The sequence below is a fragment of the Leopardus geoffroyi genome, chromosome D2 (genome assembly GCF_018350155.1).
Source record: "Leopardus geoffroyi isolate Oge1 chromosome D2, O.geoffroyi_Oge1_pat1.0, whole genome shotgun sequence".
In the NCBI taxonomy this organism is placed as follows: Eukaryota; Metazoa; Chordata; class Mammalia; order Carnivora; family Felidae; genus Leopardus; species Leopardus geoffroyi.
In genome coordinates, this window is record NC_059334.1 from 17158238 (window position 1) to 17175716 (window position 17479).

General features: G+C 43.9%; 1 protein-coding gene across 3 annotated transcripts in view; it reads right to left on the bottom strand.

Moving 5' to 3' along the window:
• Window positions 1-17479, bottom strand: part of GNPAT (glyceronephosphate O-acyltransferase) — a 34440-nt gene that overhangs the window by 11081 nt on the left and 5880 nt on the right. For all 3 annotated transcript variants that reach the window (XM_045437376.1, XM_045437375.1, XM_045437377.1), the window contains exons 2-8: window positions 13938-14120; window positions 6963-7139; window positions 3961-4090; window positions 2693-2820; window positions 2134-2209; window positions 1718-1869; window positions 1450-1580 (exon numbers count right to left, since the gene is read on the bottom strand). In XM_045437376.1, the coding sequence (XP_045293332.1) occupies window positions 1450-1580; window positions 1718-1869; window positions 2134-2209; window positions 2693-2820; window positions 3961-4090; window positions 6963-7139; window positions 13938-14120 (977 nt within the window). The remainder of the gene's footprint in view (window positions 1-1449; window positions 1581-1717; window positions 1870-2133; window positions 2210-2692; window positions 2821-3960; window positions 4091-6962; window positions 7140-13937; window positions 14121-17479) is intronic.

Consider the following 17479-nt stretch of genomic DNA (forward strand, 5'->3'; position numbering starts at 1 on the left):
AGACCCTTTAGAAGGCTTCTCATTCTTTCTGCCAACCGAATTCTCTCAGGTCAAAGTGCAAGAATATACTTTCACTGTGGTGTAATCTGTCCCTCTGTCTCTACGGTATGCTCTTGAGAGGTGATAAAATACACTCAGGGGGACACAGTCCTATTCTTCCTGGTTCCAGGCAAAACAACTTCTGTTGTTTTATAACTAGGATGTATCACTTCCTCTGAAACCTGATGCCTCCCCCAGTGGACTGAACTACTCTGCCCTCTCAGAATTCGCTCGCTGCCCTTTGAACACCTCTCTCACAGAACACACCAGCTTACGTGGTAATTGCTCATGCCTGCCCTGGATGGGCTACACAGCTTGCCTGACTGCTACGCTGCTCTGCTGAGCAGCTCACGATCCTCGCCTGACAGATTCTTCAGGCATGGATCACCAAACTTGGCATCAGATATCAGGAACCTATACAGAACAGGCTGAAGCAGGGACAGGCACAGGACCGGAGAGTGTCCACACCGTAAGGTGGCTTAATGGGAAAGCTAGAGCCAGTGAGGGCACCCCGTCCTACGTATCCGAGATCTATAGCGTGGAGCCTGTGGCAGCATAAAGCAAACATCTGCTTGATCGCCAGCGAGGCCGCTAGTGAGGCACTCCAGCTGCCGTGGAACCACTGGCGCTACGGATGAATGATGAGTGATGATGTGGTCATGTGAAGCCTGTCTGAGCAGGTGGTTTCTGTCTCCCTTACTTCCCCATGTGTATTTCTCTAAATTAAGAAAATCCAAAGGTGTATCTGCACCTGCATCCTGAAAGAACCTAATACATTTCTGTGCCCATAAAACAATAACCTGTTTTTAAAAAATTACTTGAGAGAGAGAGAGAGAGGGAGGGAGGGAGAGCATGCGAGAGTGGGGGAGAGGGGCAGAGGGGAAGGGGGAAGGACAGAGCGAGAATGCCAAGCAGGCTCCACGCTCAGCGCAGAGCCAGACAGTGGGGCTTGATCCCATGGCCCAGGGACCACGATCTGAGCCAAAATCAAGAGTAGCGTGCTCTACCAACTGAGCCACATGGGCGCCCCAAAACAATAACCTTCTTGAGGACTGGGACTCACCGCCATTCATTCTGACCACATAATCCTTTCTAGGATTAACCACACTTTGGCCGACCTACCAATAGTGCTCAACGATTCCCACACACGCAGTACGGGCAGCGCACTGCACACTGTGGTGTAGCCTAGGCGGTAGGGCACTGGCTCCCCTGAGAATGAGCACTGACCTTGCCTATTTGACACACGTATCCTGCAAACGTAATTCTTTAATTGAAGCTTTCTGCTCCTCTGATACGTCATCTCGGATAACTAAGTTGCAGTCCTAGAAGGGGTCAACTCAAGAATCACAACTACCCTTCCAGATTTTCATCCTAATCTCTATGTCGGTTATGAAAACACAGGTCTTGCACCTTGGAATCAAGTTATACGGGCTCCGACTCATCCTTCCAGCTGCCAGAGATCGAAGTGACACAGGGTCTCCGAAGTACACGTGGATATTTCCAAAATTTTCAGAGAGAATCTTCCTGGCTTTCAACAATCCCTAGTGGCATCACGACAGGGGAAATGGGAATAAACAGGAGTAAGTTCAGAAAGGAGTTGGTGTATAAATGAGCATTTTCTCTGAATTCAAGTAAAATCAAATTCAAATAAAAGTTTGGTTGTCCTAAATTTACGCACAGTTGTGGACTCCTTTGGCTTAGGCACCCCCAGAAGCTCATACGCATAAAGAGTTTCTTCCAATATCTTGTCGTAACTGATGCTAATTGGAACAAGGTACGTATCAAAAACTTCTCTTTTAAAAAATGGTTCCATCACAATATTCAGAAGACCTGTAAACAGGGAGAAAGGGTTTTCCAGATGTATTGAAAAGTGGAGTAAACAAGGGGACACAAACAGGAAGACCCTGAAGTGCACAATAGATACTAAGCCCATAAATGGAAACAGTTACAACTTAAACAGTTAGGCTTAAAAAAGAAAGAATATCTTGCCAAAAAAAAAAAAAAAAAAAAAAAGTGCCCAAGCTGTATCCAGTAGCTGTGACCACACCACATCTTCTGGATTTGTATTCTTCCTTCAATCTCTAAAGGACCTACCAAATTTTGGAGTCAGTGTCTTGGCAGAGCGACTTCTTGTCCCTTCGAGGAAAAATTCAACAGGAGCATAACCATTCTTTAAAGAGAAAACAGAAACAAACAAAACAAAACACAAAACCCATTGCCTAGTCTCAGACTGAGAAATGCTTTTTCCCCCATACCCAAACCATTTATTTATATATTATATATATGTAATATATATTATTAAATATAATTTTAAGATATAATTATTAAACATAATTATTAAATATAATTTATCGTCAGATTGCCTCCATACAACCACCCAATGCTCATCCCAACAGGTGCCCTTCTTTTGATTCCTTCCCCCAGGCTCCCGACCCCCCACGTTCAGCCTTTGGAACCAACACTGTGCACGCGCAGGGCGCAGGGGCAAAGCACGGGCGAGAGGGCCGCAGGTCACAAAGGCTGCGGAGGTCATGTGCGTTCCTGCAGCGGGACGAGTGGCTGAGCGTTAGGGAGGAAGAATTTAAGCTCTTCCAGCAAGCTCGAGTGAAAAGGAAATACAGCTTGAAAGTACTCGGGAATTATCTGCATTTACCCGTAGCATGGTTTTCACGTATTCAGAGAACACGGCCCAGTAAAGTTTATTGCCACCAAAGGTGCGTCGCATGAAAAAGGCACCCGACATCCGCAGCAGCTCACCGACCATTTTCATTCCGAGGAAGTCTAGGAAATAAATACAGAAGGGGATCATCTTTTTTTGCAGGTCTTGGAACTTTCCATAAATACCTCAACTCATTCTGTGAAGAAAGATTTCGTGTGTGGAAAACACCCCTGTGATATTAATAATTACACTTCCCGGGGCGCCTGGGTGGCTCAGTCGGTTAAGCAACCGACTTCGGCTCAGGTCATGATCTCGCGGTTCATGAGTTCGAGCCCCGCATCGGGCTCTGTGCTGACAGCTCAGAGCCTGGAGCCTGCTTTGGATTCTGTGTCTCCCTCTTTCTCTGGCCCTTTCCCTCTTGAGCTCTGTCTCTCTCTTTCTCTCTCTCTCTCAAAAAATAAACATTAAAAAAAATTAAAAAAAAATAATAATAATTACACTTCCCGACATGAACATCCGTTAAGGGCCTCTAACAGTCTGATGGGAGAGGAGGGGCCGTGTGGGCAGGCCAGCTGGGAGGCTACCTCGAGGCCACCGGGCGCCTTGGCGTTTACGGCCAGACCCACCAGAGACCGTGGCCTCAGTGGGCAAGTGGCCAGCTCAATGATGTCATCATGCCGAGGTCTTCAGTTAGCACTGCTGCCGACCTGGACGACAGACCAGCACGTGTGGTCCATGCTGGACAGCTGTCCAGAGCGACTTTCTTTTTCTTTTTGTTATCCACCTTTCTTTTTTTACCCAGCCTTCTCTGAGTGGCACAGAATAAATCCACCAAGTCCCGGATGAGAGGAAGAGTTCTATCATCAGTTTAAAAACCCTCCTTCTTTCCATTTTCCTTACTTTTCAAATAACTCCCTCACATGTCTGTACAGATGAAAATGCTTTTAAAGTACTTAAGTCCCTGGCTGTTTTTACCTTACTGTTTGCTGCATTTATTGACCAAGGTGTATTCTTGAATCCCAACTTTCCTGGCTACCTCAAAAGGGAGGTGATAAACAATTATTTGCTTTAGCAATCCTGCTTTTGGGAATCAGTCCTACAGAAGTAAAAACACTCATATAAAAATATGTAAAATTGAAACGGAAGAAGGGACAGGGTATTTTCACCATCATCTTCAAACACCTCAGTAACTATTAAAATCGCTTTGGTGAGTATTTTTTATTTTTGTAATTAAAATAAAAAACGGGGGAAACAATACGTACCCATTCCTGCCGCTATGACTGGTACAGGTAAATCATAGTTGTATAAGAGAAAAGACAACATCAGGAAGTCAATGTAACTTCGATGACTGGGCAGCAGAACAACCGGGTGCTCCTGGATAGCTCGCTGTAGCTTTAAAACAAACGTTCCCTTTTGAATCATTTCAGTTTTCATATTATTAAAATCACATGCCACATCAGAACAGGAAGAATGTGTATATGTACAGAGGGAACACTAAGCATAACAAGGTCTTTCTGCCTCTCCTGCTACATACAGAATCCCCTATTACATTTCAGAGTTTTACAGAAATAAGCACACGTGATGCAAGAACATTAAAAATGTAAATTGCATAGAAAATAATAATAATAGTGATAAACACTAACATATCAGCGGGGCACCACATTAAGCATTTCACATATGAAGCATTTTACACGCATTGTTTAATTCCACATATTTGTAAAGAAGGCCTAAGCATTAGGTTCCTCATTTGCGACGTGGTGATGCATCTGATCGATGGCCGGGCTGGGGATACAACTGAAATCAGTCTGAATTAAAAAGTCAGCTAGCGGGGCGCCTGGGTGGCGCAGTCGGTTAAGCGTCCGACTTCAGCCAGGTCACGATCTCGCGGTCCGTGAGTTCGAGCCCCGCGTCGGGCTCTGGGCTGATGGCTCAGAGCCTGGAGCCTGTTTCTGATTCTGTGTCTCCCTCTCTCTCTGCCCCTCCCCCGTTCATGCTCTGTCTCTCTCTGTCCCAAAAATAAATAAACGTTGAAAAAAAAAATTAAAAAAAAAAAAAAAAAAAAAAAAAAAAAAAAAAAAGTCAGCTAGCTGTCAGGGCACCTGGGAGGCTCGGCTGGTTAAGTGTCTGACGCTTGATTTCAGCTCAGGTCATGAGCTCTCCTTTGGGGAGAATGAGCCCTGCGTTGGGCTCCGTGCTGACAGCGTAGAGCCTGCTTGGGATTCTCCCTCCGCCCCCCTCTCTGCTCCTACCCCACTCACACGGGTGCGCTCTCTCTCAAAAAATAAACTTTAAAAAAAAAAAAAAAAAGGTCAGCTGTTACCCACTGTGCTAGACTGATTGTGTGTATAAGAGGGAACAAAGCTTCTCTCGGGTAGATTAATGAAAACAAATCTGAATTAGCAGGATAAATGAGAGGTACGGTATTTCTCTATACATTGGACTGGCTGCAGGAAGAATGCGAGCCCTGCAGTTAGAAGGAATTTGAGCCTCCAGATATATTTTGTAGGCTGTCAAGATACCTCAAATACATTCGCCGTATCAGTGTGTTATCTGTTTTTCTTTTCTTTTCTTTTTTAATCTAACTATAATTCGCCAAGGCAAGGTAATGTGTGATCAGTTAAGAAGACATGGCCAGGGGCGCCTGGGTGGCTCAGTCGGTTAAGCATCTGACTTTGGCTCAGGTCACGATCTCACGGTTTGTGAGTTCGAGCCCCGCATCGGGCTCTGTGCTGACAGCTCAGCCTCGAGGCTGCTTCGGATTCTGTGTCTCCCTCTCTCTCTGCCCCTCTCCTGCTCACGTTCTGTCTCTCTCTGTCTCTCAAAAATAAATACATGTTAAAAAATTAAAAAAAAAAAAAAAAAAAAAGAAGACATGGCCAGTCAACACCAGTCAAGATTCTCTGGATGGCTTTTTTTTTTTTTTTTTTTTTTAAGGTTTATTTATTTTTGAGAGACAGAGAGAGACAGACCACGAGCAGGGGAGGGGCAAAAACTGAGGGAGACACAGAATCCGAAGCAGGCTCCAGGCTCCGAGCTGTCAGCACAGAGACTGCCTGACGCAGGGCTCGAACCCACAAACTGTGAGATCATGACCTGAACCGAAGTGGGTACTCAACCAACTGAGCCACCCAGGTGCCCGTCTCTGGATGGCTTTATCAAGCATTCTTTGACAGAGATCCAGAGAGTAAGTCAGCAATCTAGAAAACAGAGGAGGAAAAAAGAAGAAATACTTGAAAGTAAATGACTGAATAAAACAAAACCTTAAAAGACACATACAGGCAGGTCAATGAAGGTGAGAGCTTCTTGGTAAGAGGAAAAACGATATTAAAAAACATAAATGAATAAAAATAGGAAAAGCTCTTCCTTTCAGAGGAAAGCAGGCTGTTAACAACAGTGATGGAATTAGAAAAATCACCATTTGGCAATCATTAGAGTAATAACTGGTTCAGGCAAAAATCATCAGTCAATGTAAAAACTAATGGAGGAAGTAAGGCGGACCCCTCTTGAAGCATCTCTCCACAAGATACTTACTCATTACAAAGGGAAATACCACCTTAACCAAATGCTGAAAGTGCACATCGCCGTGTTCCTGACCTGCTGCACTGAGAAGGACACAATGTTTTCCCGCTGAGAGAACATCACTCGAATCCAAATCAAGGCAAGCTATAAAACAACTGGTCTCGTTTTGTTTTTTGGGCTTTGTTTCCAAAACTAATATGAAACACAAACAAAGGCCGAGTTATTGTTCTAACTTAAAAGGGTCTACAGAGATAAGGAAGCTGAACGTGACGCGTGATAGAGGATTTTCTTTTGCTGTACAAGACATGACCGGGACGACTGGTGGACTACGAGTGAGGTCTGTATTCTAGCGTTAAATGTCAGTTTGCTTATTTTGATAATTGCGCCAGATGGGAGTATCCTAACCGCTTATGGGAAAAACACAACGGAGAACTGAGGAAAAGGACGAAGGAAATGTTGGAGGGGAATCCAGGTGAACCGCGTACAGAAATTCTCGGCATTACTTCTGTAACTTTGTGGACATCTGACATTAGGTTAGCCTGTAAGTATTACCTAAGTAACTTAATCTCAAGTCTGAAGATCTGAAAGTGACAAACATCACCCTCCAGAGAGGCAGAGCCTCTTCCGGCCAGCCTGGATGCCTGATGCCAAGGGCCTGCTCATTTGGTGCAGAGTGAGATGTCTCTGCCTTGATTGTATCATGAGGGGTAGAAGAAGAGGTTGTTTTTTAACCAGCAATACTCACTTTCTGAATACCTTCTTCATTTACACACACTTTTGAGAAAATTTGTTTAAATATTTTGCTCAGCACAAAGGCAAAAAACCGGATGACTCCCAGACGCAGTTTGTGGCTCATTTCATCCAAGATCTCACAAACTTCCTCTCGGAGGACATCGACGGATTGAAAGGATTCCTTGGAAAGCTAGAAGGAAAAGGAAAAGCAGGGAGACGTTTCTGAAGGAAAGAAGCCAGAACTGTATTCCCTCAAGCCAGTATGACTAGTTCCAAATGGACCAATACTATATAGCTCAAAAATGCTATGCTCTGTTCTTCATTTAAATTGACCTAATCTATTTTCCAATATAACCACAGTAGATAAATGATCCTATTTAGATAACCTCACAGACTAGAAATTCAAAGAGAATCGTCTTTCAAGGATAGTATTTTAGACTAAAGAAAACCTCTCACCTTTCATTTGATTTGTTAATAAGCTTACAACCAAATTCTCTAAAATAAGTTGTTGCCTGTGTATTAGTGTCCTAGAATACATATTTAGCAATTTCTTTCCCTAGAATGTTGCAGCACTCCATCTGCTTGCTCAATGCTATTACAGGGTAATACACAAGGTAAAAATACCAGATTACATCACAATAACCGTTTAAACTATTCAGATATAGAGGTCACTGGGACAAAACTCTCCCAAGTATCAAAGGGTAACTAGTGAAATCAATGACCTCACAATGGAACTCTCTTTATTCATATGGCACACCACATCTTCTTGTAAAGAGAACAAATATGGGCGTGTGCTAGGCCTGGAGATGAACAAGTCTGTTTCTGTCCTTAAGGAATCCTAATCTGACTCTTTTTACTTCCCCCTAAACAAGCATGTTGGAAACAAGTGTGGAGTCTATGTGATAAATAATAATTATCCTTTGCAGAGGAGAGTGTTCTGCTTTAGGATGAGGTCCAGAAGATCAGAGGGTAGAATGCTGGAGTCCCAGCTTCCTAAATTACATGTTTTTTTTAAAAAAACAATGAGGTGAAATTAATATAGCATAAAATCAGCCATTTCAAAATCAACAGTTCAGTGGCATTTGGTACCTTCACAAATGGATAATTATCCTCTACCTAGCTCCATATTTTATCTTTTTCAGGGAAACAGAGGAATCAGTGGATTAGCGGTAAGGATGGATTTCAGGAAACAAGCCTAGGAAAGGGAGTACATTTGAAGAACTATCAAAATAGTTGAGGCCAGAGACAGAAAAGGCCCAAACAAAGGTAATAAAAGGTGCTGAAGAGAAGGCGAAGGGCAGAGAGATGCTCAGTTCTTATGGGCAACAGAATGGATGGTGGGGTGGTCCTGAGATGGGGGAGACAGACCAAGGGTAGAAGGCAGTGTGGTGCAGGGGTTGAGAAGGCGGGGATACTGATTCTGAGGGGTTTGTGAGACATACAAATTAGATGACCTTCAGGGAACAGGACAGTCAGAGATAAAAGTCTGAACCCTGATAATCTAGCCAAGGCTAGAGATCCTGTCTGGACATCACCAGACTACAGGTGAAAATGGAAATGAAGACAATGGACAAAATGGATCAGGGAGGCTGCAGGGATAAAGGAGGCTGAGGGTTTGACCTTGAGAAACACTTGCCTGGTGGATGGAAGAACCTGTAAAGAGATTAACAAGGGAGATATTCAGAGAACTACACCGGGTTGCACCATAAACGTCAAGAGAGGTCCTGCAGGAGACTGCCCAACAAAAACTGACACAGTTAAGATACAGCGAAGACTAAAACGGCCCCTGGGATCGGGTCCCTTGGAGATCCACAGTGACCTTTACCGGATGAGGTGCATGGCCTGCTAAAAGTGGGGCGTGAATGGGGAAGGACAGACTATACCTTTGAGGAGCTGAGCCGAGAAGGGAAAGAGAGACGTGGCCGAGAGGGCCCTCCCCCAGCCAGGAAGTGCTTATGCCAGCTGGGCCAGTAGAGGAGGCTGAAGAGTAGGAAGGACATGACTCCCGGGGTTCTGAAAGAATTACACACATGAGGCATTCAGGGGAGCAGGCTGGTCGATTCAGAAGGAATGCCTTCTCCAAAACTGGACGAAAGCACGGAAGCAGAGAATGACCTGATCCCTTATTCTGTGCACCTGGGCTTCTCATTTGCTCAACAGGTATGTCTGTCCTTCAGCACCCTCTTCCTGGAAACCTCAGATGAGATTAAAAGACGAGCAATAGCTCTGTACGTCCTTGTCCGGGTGCTGTCCCTCTTCAGTCTGCTCTCCGCACCACAAACCTGAGTAGTCCCTTAGATGCAGCAGTAATCTCCTCTTTCCTCGGCTAAAAGCACTTTGATGGCAGCTCTTGCATTCCTGTGAGCCAAAGACAGCCTGAGTTGGAGAAGCGGCAGCAGAGATGGAAAGAAACAGACAAGAGCTATCAAGGGGAGCACAGGAGCCGCTCCTAGTGACTGACTAGGAGGAAGGGAAAGCAGGAAGCTGAAGACGGCACCCAGATTTGCGGTTTGAGCAGCAGGCACACGGCAGGGTTGTTCTTGGAGTACAGAAAACAAGGGGAGGGGGGTGTGCGTGGTACAGCGGTAGGGGTGGGAGGGTAAGAGAGTTTGATTCAGACATCCTGAATTTGAGAGGTTTTTCGATTTTCCAAGTAGGCATTCCAATAGACATCAAAATACGTGTCTCAAAAGAGATCTGGACTGAAGCAACAGATAGTAATTATTATTTATTACATACTGTTGTTTATAACATATTACTAACATAACAACATAAGTATAAGGAAAATACTTATAATTCTGGCAATAAATAAAACTGCTCAGAGAGTGGGGCGCCTGGGTGGCACAGTCGGTTAAGCGACCGACTTCAGCCAGGTCACGATCTCACGGTCTGTGAGTTCGAGCCCTGCGTCGGGCTCTGGGCTGATGGCTCAGAGCCTGGAGCCTGTTTCCGATTCTGTGTCTCCCTCTCTCTCTGCCCCTCCCCCATTCATGCTCTGTCTCTCTCTGTCCCAAAAATAAAAAAATAAACGTTGAAAGAAAACTGCTCAGAGAGTGAGTTAGAACAAGAAGTTGAGGAACAGCAGCATTTAAAGACACAAGCGAAGGAAAAGAAGCACATCAACGGAGGAAATCAAGAAGATTTGGTGGGAGGGGGGATGCGTGGCTGACTCAGTTAGTGGTGCGTGTGTTTTTTTTTTTTGTTTTTTTTTTTTAGTTTATTTATTTTTGAGAGAGTGAGTGAGCCAGTGTGAGTGGAGCAGCGAGAGAGGGGGGCAAGAATCCCAAGCAGGTTCTGCACTGTCAGCGCAGAGCCTGATGTGGGGCTCCATCTTACGAACCATGAGATCATGACCTGAGCCGAAATCAAGAGTTGAACGCCTAACTGACTGAGCCTCCCAGGCGCCCCGGATCACGGGATTCTTGATCTCGGGACTGCGAGTTTGGGTCCCATGCTGGGTGTAGAGAGAACCTAAAAACTTCTAAAAAAAAAAAAAAAGAGGGAGAGTGTGCCAAAGACTGCGAAGGATTTCAACAAGGTTGATTTTAGCCATAAGGAAGGAAGTCATTATTTGCAATCCTGGAGAGATTAATTACAGCGGGTTGGAAACCAGATTCCAGTGAGCTGGAGCTGCGTACACACAAAGGGTGAGAAAGTACAGAAAACAGCCAGCTGCTTCTAAGAGTAGAACACAACAGGGAAAGGAAGTGCTGAGTCATAAGGGGGAACAAATGTGCTCAAGGGCTGATTTAAGCTGGAAGACAATTAAGCATGTTCAGTGAGGATGTAAAGCAGTAAAGAACAGTAAGAAGTTAAAGACATTTGGGAGGACAATCGAGCAAACAAAGTCCCGGAGGAGGAGGGAGCAAGTGAAGTTCAGAGCAAAGGAGCAGGGGAGGGACTGAACTCCCAACAGGAGAAAGGGCTCCCTGTCCCCTCTGAACAGGAAGGAAGAGGAGAATTATGGGTATCAGATGCAGGTCAATTAGTAGCTTGATCACAGGAAGTTGAGAGTGGTCATATAATGGTTTACATTTTTTTGTGAAGCAAGAAGAAAAATCTCATGTCGAGGGTAAGGGGGGGAGACGGGAGGCTCAGAAAGAATGGGACGGACACTGACACTGTCATTTTGGAGAATGGAAGAGACTTCACGGGGGAAACAAAGAATTCCTGGGTAACAAGAATTACAGAGGGCCCAGTCGGGTCACATAATCTTGAGTTATAACAATTCCAATCTACCTACATTATGGGATTTTTTTCTCAGTAGCACAGCCAAGTTTGAGAAACACTGGCTTGGGTCAGTCACGCTTGATCTGGCTATGCACTAGAATTATTTGGGGAGCTTTTATTAACTTTTTAAATGTTTGTTTATTGACAAAGAGACCGACCATGAGCGGGGGAGGGGCAGAGAGATGTAGACACAGAATCTGAAGCAAGCTCCAGGCTCTGAGCTGTCAGCACAGAGCCTGACACGGGGCTGGAACTCATAAGCCGTGAGATTATGACCTGAGCTGAAGTCGGATGCTTAACCAATTGAGCCACCTAGTCACTCCTACTTGGGAAGCTTTTAAAAAGAAGATGAAAAAGAAGAAGAAGAAGAAAGAGATGCCTGGGTCCTATTCCAGAGTCATTAAATCAGAATCTCTGTGGACAGGACCAAAGCATATTTTTTTATTCATTCATTCAAGAAATATTTACTGAATGTGTACTATGTGCTAGGCACTAGGAATACAGCAAAAAAAAAAAAAAAAAAAAAAAAAAAAAGTCATTAAGGGAGATAAAATTTTTGCCTTCATGGAGTGTATATACTGGTGGATAATAACAGTTAACTTTCTGTAAAAGTTCTATCAAAGAGCCGGTATTGAGAACCACTGTCTTTGGCTTCTAATTGACGAGGAAACTTCATGCCGCTGATGGAATAGGACCAATCAGAGAAGACTAATTGTTTCTTCAAGACAGATCATGACAGAGAAATGAAAACAAAAGGATTAGGAGCACAGGTCATACATCCAAATCAGAAGGAAACAGCAGAGATAAAGAGCTTTTCTGAGGCCATACATCTGACTAAATTCCGCTTAAAAGTCAATGAAGCAAAGATCTCTCCAGGTTCACCTCAAGGCACAAGAGCACTTGGGCAACAGAACAGGGAGGGCCGGCCGCCAGGAAGCTGTAGTCCTGTCCACTGAATGCCTCTATCCTGCTGCCTTCAAATCACACGTCCACGACAGAACTTAGTGTTTCTGTCCAGTCCATTCCTTCTACTGGGCTCCCTATCGCAATGAATGGTGCTCTCATTTCTAAGTCTTTCTTGCCCTTCCCTTCATTCCATAAGGTCTACTCCACCTCTTAAATTTCTTAAATCTGTCCAACTCGTTTCTACGACCACTTACTGGTCTAGGCAAGTGCGATCCCACAAAGGGAGTATTGCAAAAGCATCATAACCAGATTTCCCCTCTCCGTCTGGAGCAGAACGGTGCTTCTAAAACATAAACCGACCAGGCCACAGTCCAACCTGAAACCTTTCAATGACTTTGCACTGTATGTAGGATAAAATCGAATTCCTCTGGATGGTTTATAAAACCCTTCACCATGTGGCCGCTGCTTCCCTCTCCAGTCCCAATTCTTACCACTACTCCTTCTGTGCCCTCTTCGGTCTGGTCAGACCTGCTTCTAGTACTGTGAGTACACATGCTCTCTAGTCTTTAAAATAAGCCGGTGGTTCCCAAACTTTGCTATTCTTTGGAGTTGACTGGGCTTCTCTAAAAACTACTACTAGAATGTCTGGTTCCCTCCCTCTGACGTTCTGATTCAATTCATACGGGGGTGAGATCTATGCACAGGGATTCCTGAAAGCTTCTCCAGCAATTTTAATGTGCAGTGAAATTTGAAAACCACGGGGAAAATGTTATCTGCTCTGCTAGGAACATTTCTTCACCCACTTCACCTGGACAACCCCTAATCATCTTTTAGGTAGGCATCATTTAAAAAAAATCGATTTTCTTTTTTTTTTTTTAATTTAAATTCAAGTGAGTTAACATACAGTGTAGTCTTGCCTTCAGGAGTAGAACCCAGTGATTCATCTCTTACATAGGACACCCAGTGCTCATCCTGAAAAGTACCCTCCTTAATGCCCATCACCCATTTAACCCATCCCCCCACCCACCTCCCCTCCAGCAACGCTCAGTTTGTTCTCTGTATTTATGAGTCTCGTACGGTTTGCCTCCCTGTTTTTATCTTACTTTTCCTTCCCTTCCCCTATGCTCATCTGTTGAGTTTCTCAAATTCCACAGATATGTGAAATCATGAGATATTTGTCTTTCTCTAAGTGACTTACTTCACTTAGCACAATACCCTCTAGTTCCATCCACGTTGTTGCAAATGGCAAGATTTCATTCTTTTTCATCACCGAGTACACACACACACACACACACACACACCACATCTTCTTTATCCATTCATCAGTCTATGGACAAAAAAAAAAAAAAAAAATCGCTTTCCCAACTCCCTACACAAATTATTTGCCTTATAAGTAATTAGTGCCCCTGTATACTGGGCTCCTGTCAGCATATCAGATTTCATTGTCAATTCAACGGATTATACAACTGTTGTCATTCCCTATCAGACTACAGTTGACCCTTGGACAACGTGGGGGCTGGGTGCCAACCCCCCATGCGGTTGAAAATCCATGCGTAACTTTTGACTCCCCAAAATCTTAACTAATAGCCTACTATTGACTGGAAGCTTTACCGATAACATGAACAGTTGATTTACACGTATTTTCCATGTTATATGTATTATATACTATATTCTCACAATAAGCTAGAGAATATATTTTTAAGAAAATCATAAGAAAAAAATCATAAGGAAAATACATTTACAGTACTGTACTGTGTTTATTAAAAAAAAAAAAAATCCACTCTAAGTGGACCCGCACAGTTCAAACCTATGTTGTTCCTTGTTGGCTGTGGTTGAAGAGGGAATCACTTACCTGTTTAATGACATAATGAACCTCTTCAGAATTGAGAACACTGTATTTAATATCACTTGGCTTGCAAGGAGTAATCCCCTTATAGACAAGAGGTGTGTAGCATTTCATTGCAAACTTCAAGTCACTGACATGCCTCCTCTCCTCTAAAATATCTTCAAATTCATCCCATTTTTTGAGCTCCTTCTGTGGGTAAGGAAAATGAAAGAAAGTAACGCACATACTGTAAAATAAATTAGGGCAGATTAGGGACTACACTGGTAAGGTTTCATCTTTGCCAACATTTTTATTCAAGGACACATGAACAAGAGCAGAGTGCACTGATAAAAGGTTCTCCTATACTAAAAAAAAAGGAAATATAATGACAGTTAGGGGTCAATAAATTGATACTGAATTATCACAATATTTTATTATGTCTGTTTGCTATCTTTGTAAAGCCAGTACCCTTTTGGAAAAGTCAACAAAGATAGTAAAGATGAGAGATTAAGCTCTAGAATAATCTGACCGATTTTATAATCAATTTTATCAGGTCAACTTTATCAATCACATTGATAAATGTGTTTTGCCTGCCTCTTCTCCTTAGGATTCACAATTAAATCAAAGCATACAATAGAAATTCAAAATTATGTCAAATTAAACTACATGGGTGCCAATCCACTTAAGGCACCCCATACGTCCTCCAACTTCTTCAAATACTTTTTTCCTCTGGTGACTGAAGGGCTGAAGTTTGAACTTTACCCTCTTGGAGAAGTGCTGTTGGGGCGGCAGGGATGCCCAGGTCATGGCTCCTGCCACTTCCATCTACAGGCTGTGATGAGACGCAAAGAGCCACCTGCCTTCTCCCTGGCTACCATGCGTGTTGCTGACACAAAGGGTGTCCTCTATCCGGGGTTGGGCAGATTCTAGGAACTTCTATTTATCTTTCCTGCATTAACCTGTGTGAGCAGCGGTCAACTTACTGGGGAGAAAAAATTGCTTAGAGATTCTGGGGCACTTAAATAGCAATTCAGATTCTAGTAAAATGTAGTATTATTATTTTTTTTTAAGAATTGTTTTGACCAGGGAATTAAAAAATTTTTAAATTAGTTTTGAGAGAGCATGTGTATGTGAGCACGTGTACAAGCGGGGGAGGGGCAGAAGGGGGAGAGGGGGAGAGGGAGAGAGAGAGAGAGAGCAAGCGAGAGAGTGAGCGAGCATGTATCCCAAGCAGGCTCCATGCTCAGCAAAGAGCCTGATGCAGTGCTTGATCCCATGACCCTGGGATCATGAGCTGAACCAAAATCAAGAGACACTCAACTGACTGAGCCACGCAGGTGCCCTTAATAAAATGTTTTAAAGCCAAAAATAAATAAATGAATAAATTTGGAAGTTACAGTAAAGCTCAAAGAAGAAAATTTAAATCACCTGTTGTCCAATGACCCAGGGACCATTCTAGTGAATGCTTTTTTTCTGGGCATATACACACATTCCCACCTGACACACATACATTTTGATTTGTCACTTGAGTTTTTCACTTCCTGTATAAACTTCCTTGTCCTTTCAGTTTCTTCCACCATATTATTTTTACTAATGGAACTTTTAATTATTTTCTATTCGTTGCTATTAAAAAATACAACACACATTATTATTTCTAATTTAATCATTAAACCCTGACCTCCTTCTAGTCTTCATCTTCCTAGACCTCCCTATGGCCTGACACCATTCTTAAGGGCTCCCTCCTTTCCCCACCTCCAACCATCCTGAAATTTTCCTTTTTTTTTTTTTTTTTTTTAACATTTATTCATTTTTTTTTTTTTTAATTTTTTTTTTCAACATTTATTTATTTTTGGGACAGAGAGAGACAGAGCATGAACGGGGGAGGGGCAGAGAGAGAGGGAGACACAGAATCGGAAACAGGCTCCAGGCTCTGAGCCATCAGCCCAGAGCCTGACGCGGGGCTCGAACTCACAGACCGCGAGATCGTGACCTGGCTGAAGTCGGACGCTTAACCGACTGCGCCACCCAGGCGCCCCAACATTTATTCATTTTTGAGAGGGAGAGAGAGAGACAGAGCATGAGTGGGGGAGGGGCAGAGAGAGAGGGAGACACAGGATCTGAGGCAGACTCCAGGCTCCGAGCTGTCAGCACAGAGCCCGACGCGGGGCTTGAGCTCACAAACCTTGAGATCATGACCTGAGCCAAAGTCGGTCGCTCAACCGACTGAGCCACCCTTTACTTTGGTTTTTAATTCATGACTCTTGTCACAGCAGAAGATCCACCTCATTTCTCTAATCCAGTGATTTCTCAACCTTGGGGGAAAATTTCAACCAAAATGAAAATGTTTCTTCTTTCCTCCCATTTCCCTTAATGTTAACATACCCAACTGTCCTGTCCCAACCCACTGTACTGCTCATCTGGCTTTAGATACTAATTGTACATGTGGTCGAACCTCCTGCTTGGTTCTCTTCTCCCATGGGAGCTCCTGATGTACACATTTAGTTGCAAACACTTCACATTTGGCCCTCCTAAGGTTTATTTATTTTTAAGAGACAGAGAGAGAGACAGATCATGAGCAGGGGAGGGGCAGAGAGAGAGGGAGACTTAGAATCCAAAGCAGGCTCCAGGCTCTGAGCCGTCAGCACAGAGTCTGACACGGGGTTCGAACCCCTAAACTGTAAGATCATGACCTGAGCCCCAGTCGGATGCTTAACTGATCGAGCCACCCAGGTGCCCTGACATTTGGCCTTTCTAAAACTGAACTCATTTCTCCTCTGCACAATCCTACAACCTGCTTATTTTCTGGAGTTTTACACCAGAAATCTCAACAACCACCATGCCATCTACATCCCTTTGCATTATTCTAGACCCCTCCTCCCTCACCCTTGTGTGCAATCCATCTGATCCTGTTAAGGTGGCCTTTAAGAACATAGCACATCTACTCCTCAACCACAGGTCCAGCCTGTGCGCTTTATCACAGCAGCCTCCTCACTGGTCTCCTTGACCCTTTGACTCTACCCTCCATGCTGCCATGTGCTCTTTTCAAAACACAATTCTGACCCAGTTGTTCCCTGCTTAAAATACTTAAGTGACTCGCCACCTCCTTTAGAGTAAGACCTAAACCATTTCTGATGTCATACAAGCACCCCTATGAGCTGGTCTGTCCCTCCCTCTCCAGACTCATTGGCCACCATGCTAAGGTCTACTCAATAGCAAATGATTTGCATTTCCCCAACACAGTTCATTGTTGACATGCTTCTGGGTCTTTGCACATGCTCATCTCTGTGTCTGGAAGGCCTTTTTGTTCCTCTGTCATCCTTGCTCAGGCATCACTCTTGTGAGAAAACTCTCCTTGAGTTGCTCAGAGGGACTTACTCTGCCTTCCCCATCAGAACGTCTTTACCCAGTATCTCCACCTATGATGGAATGTACCCATAATACTGCAATCGTTTGCATGTCGTCACCCCAAAATGCAAGTATCCTGAAGACAAAACACATGTCCTCTTTGTATTTCCCAACATCCAGCTGTGTTTGGAATAGAGCACAACTGAATGACTACATGTTGAAGT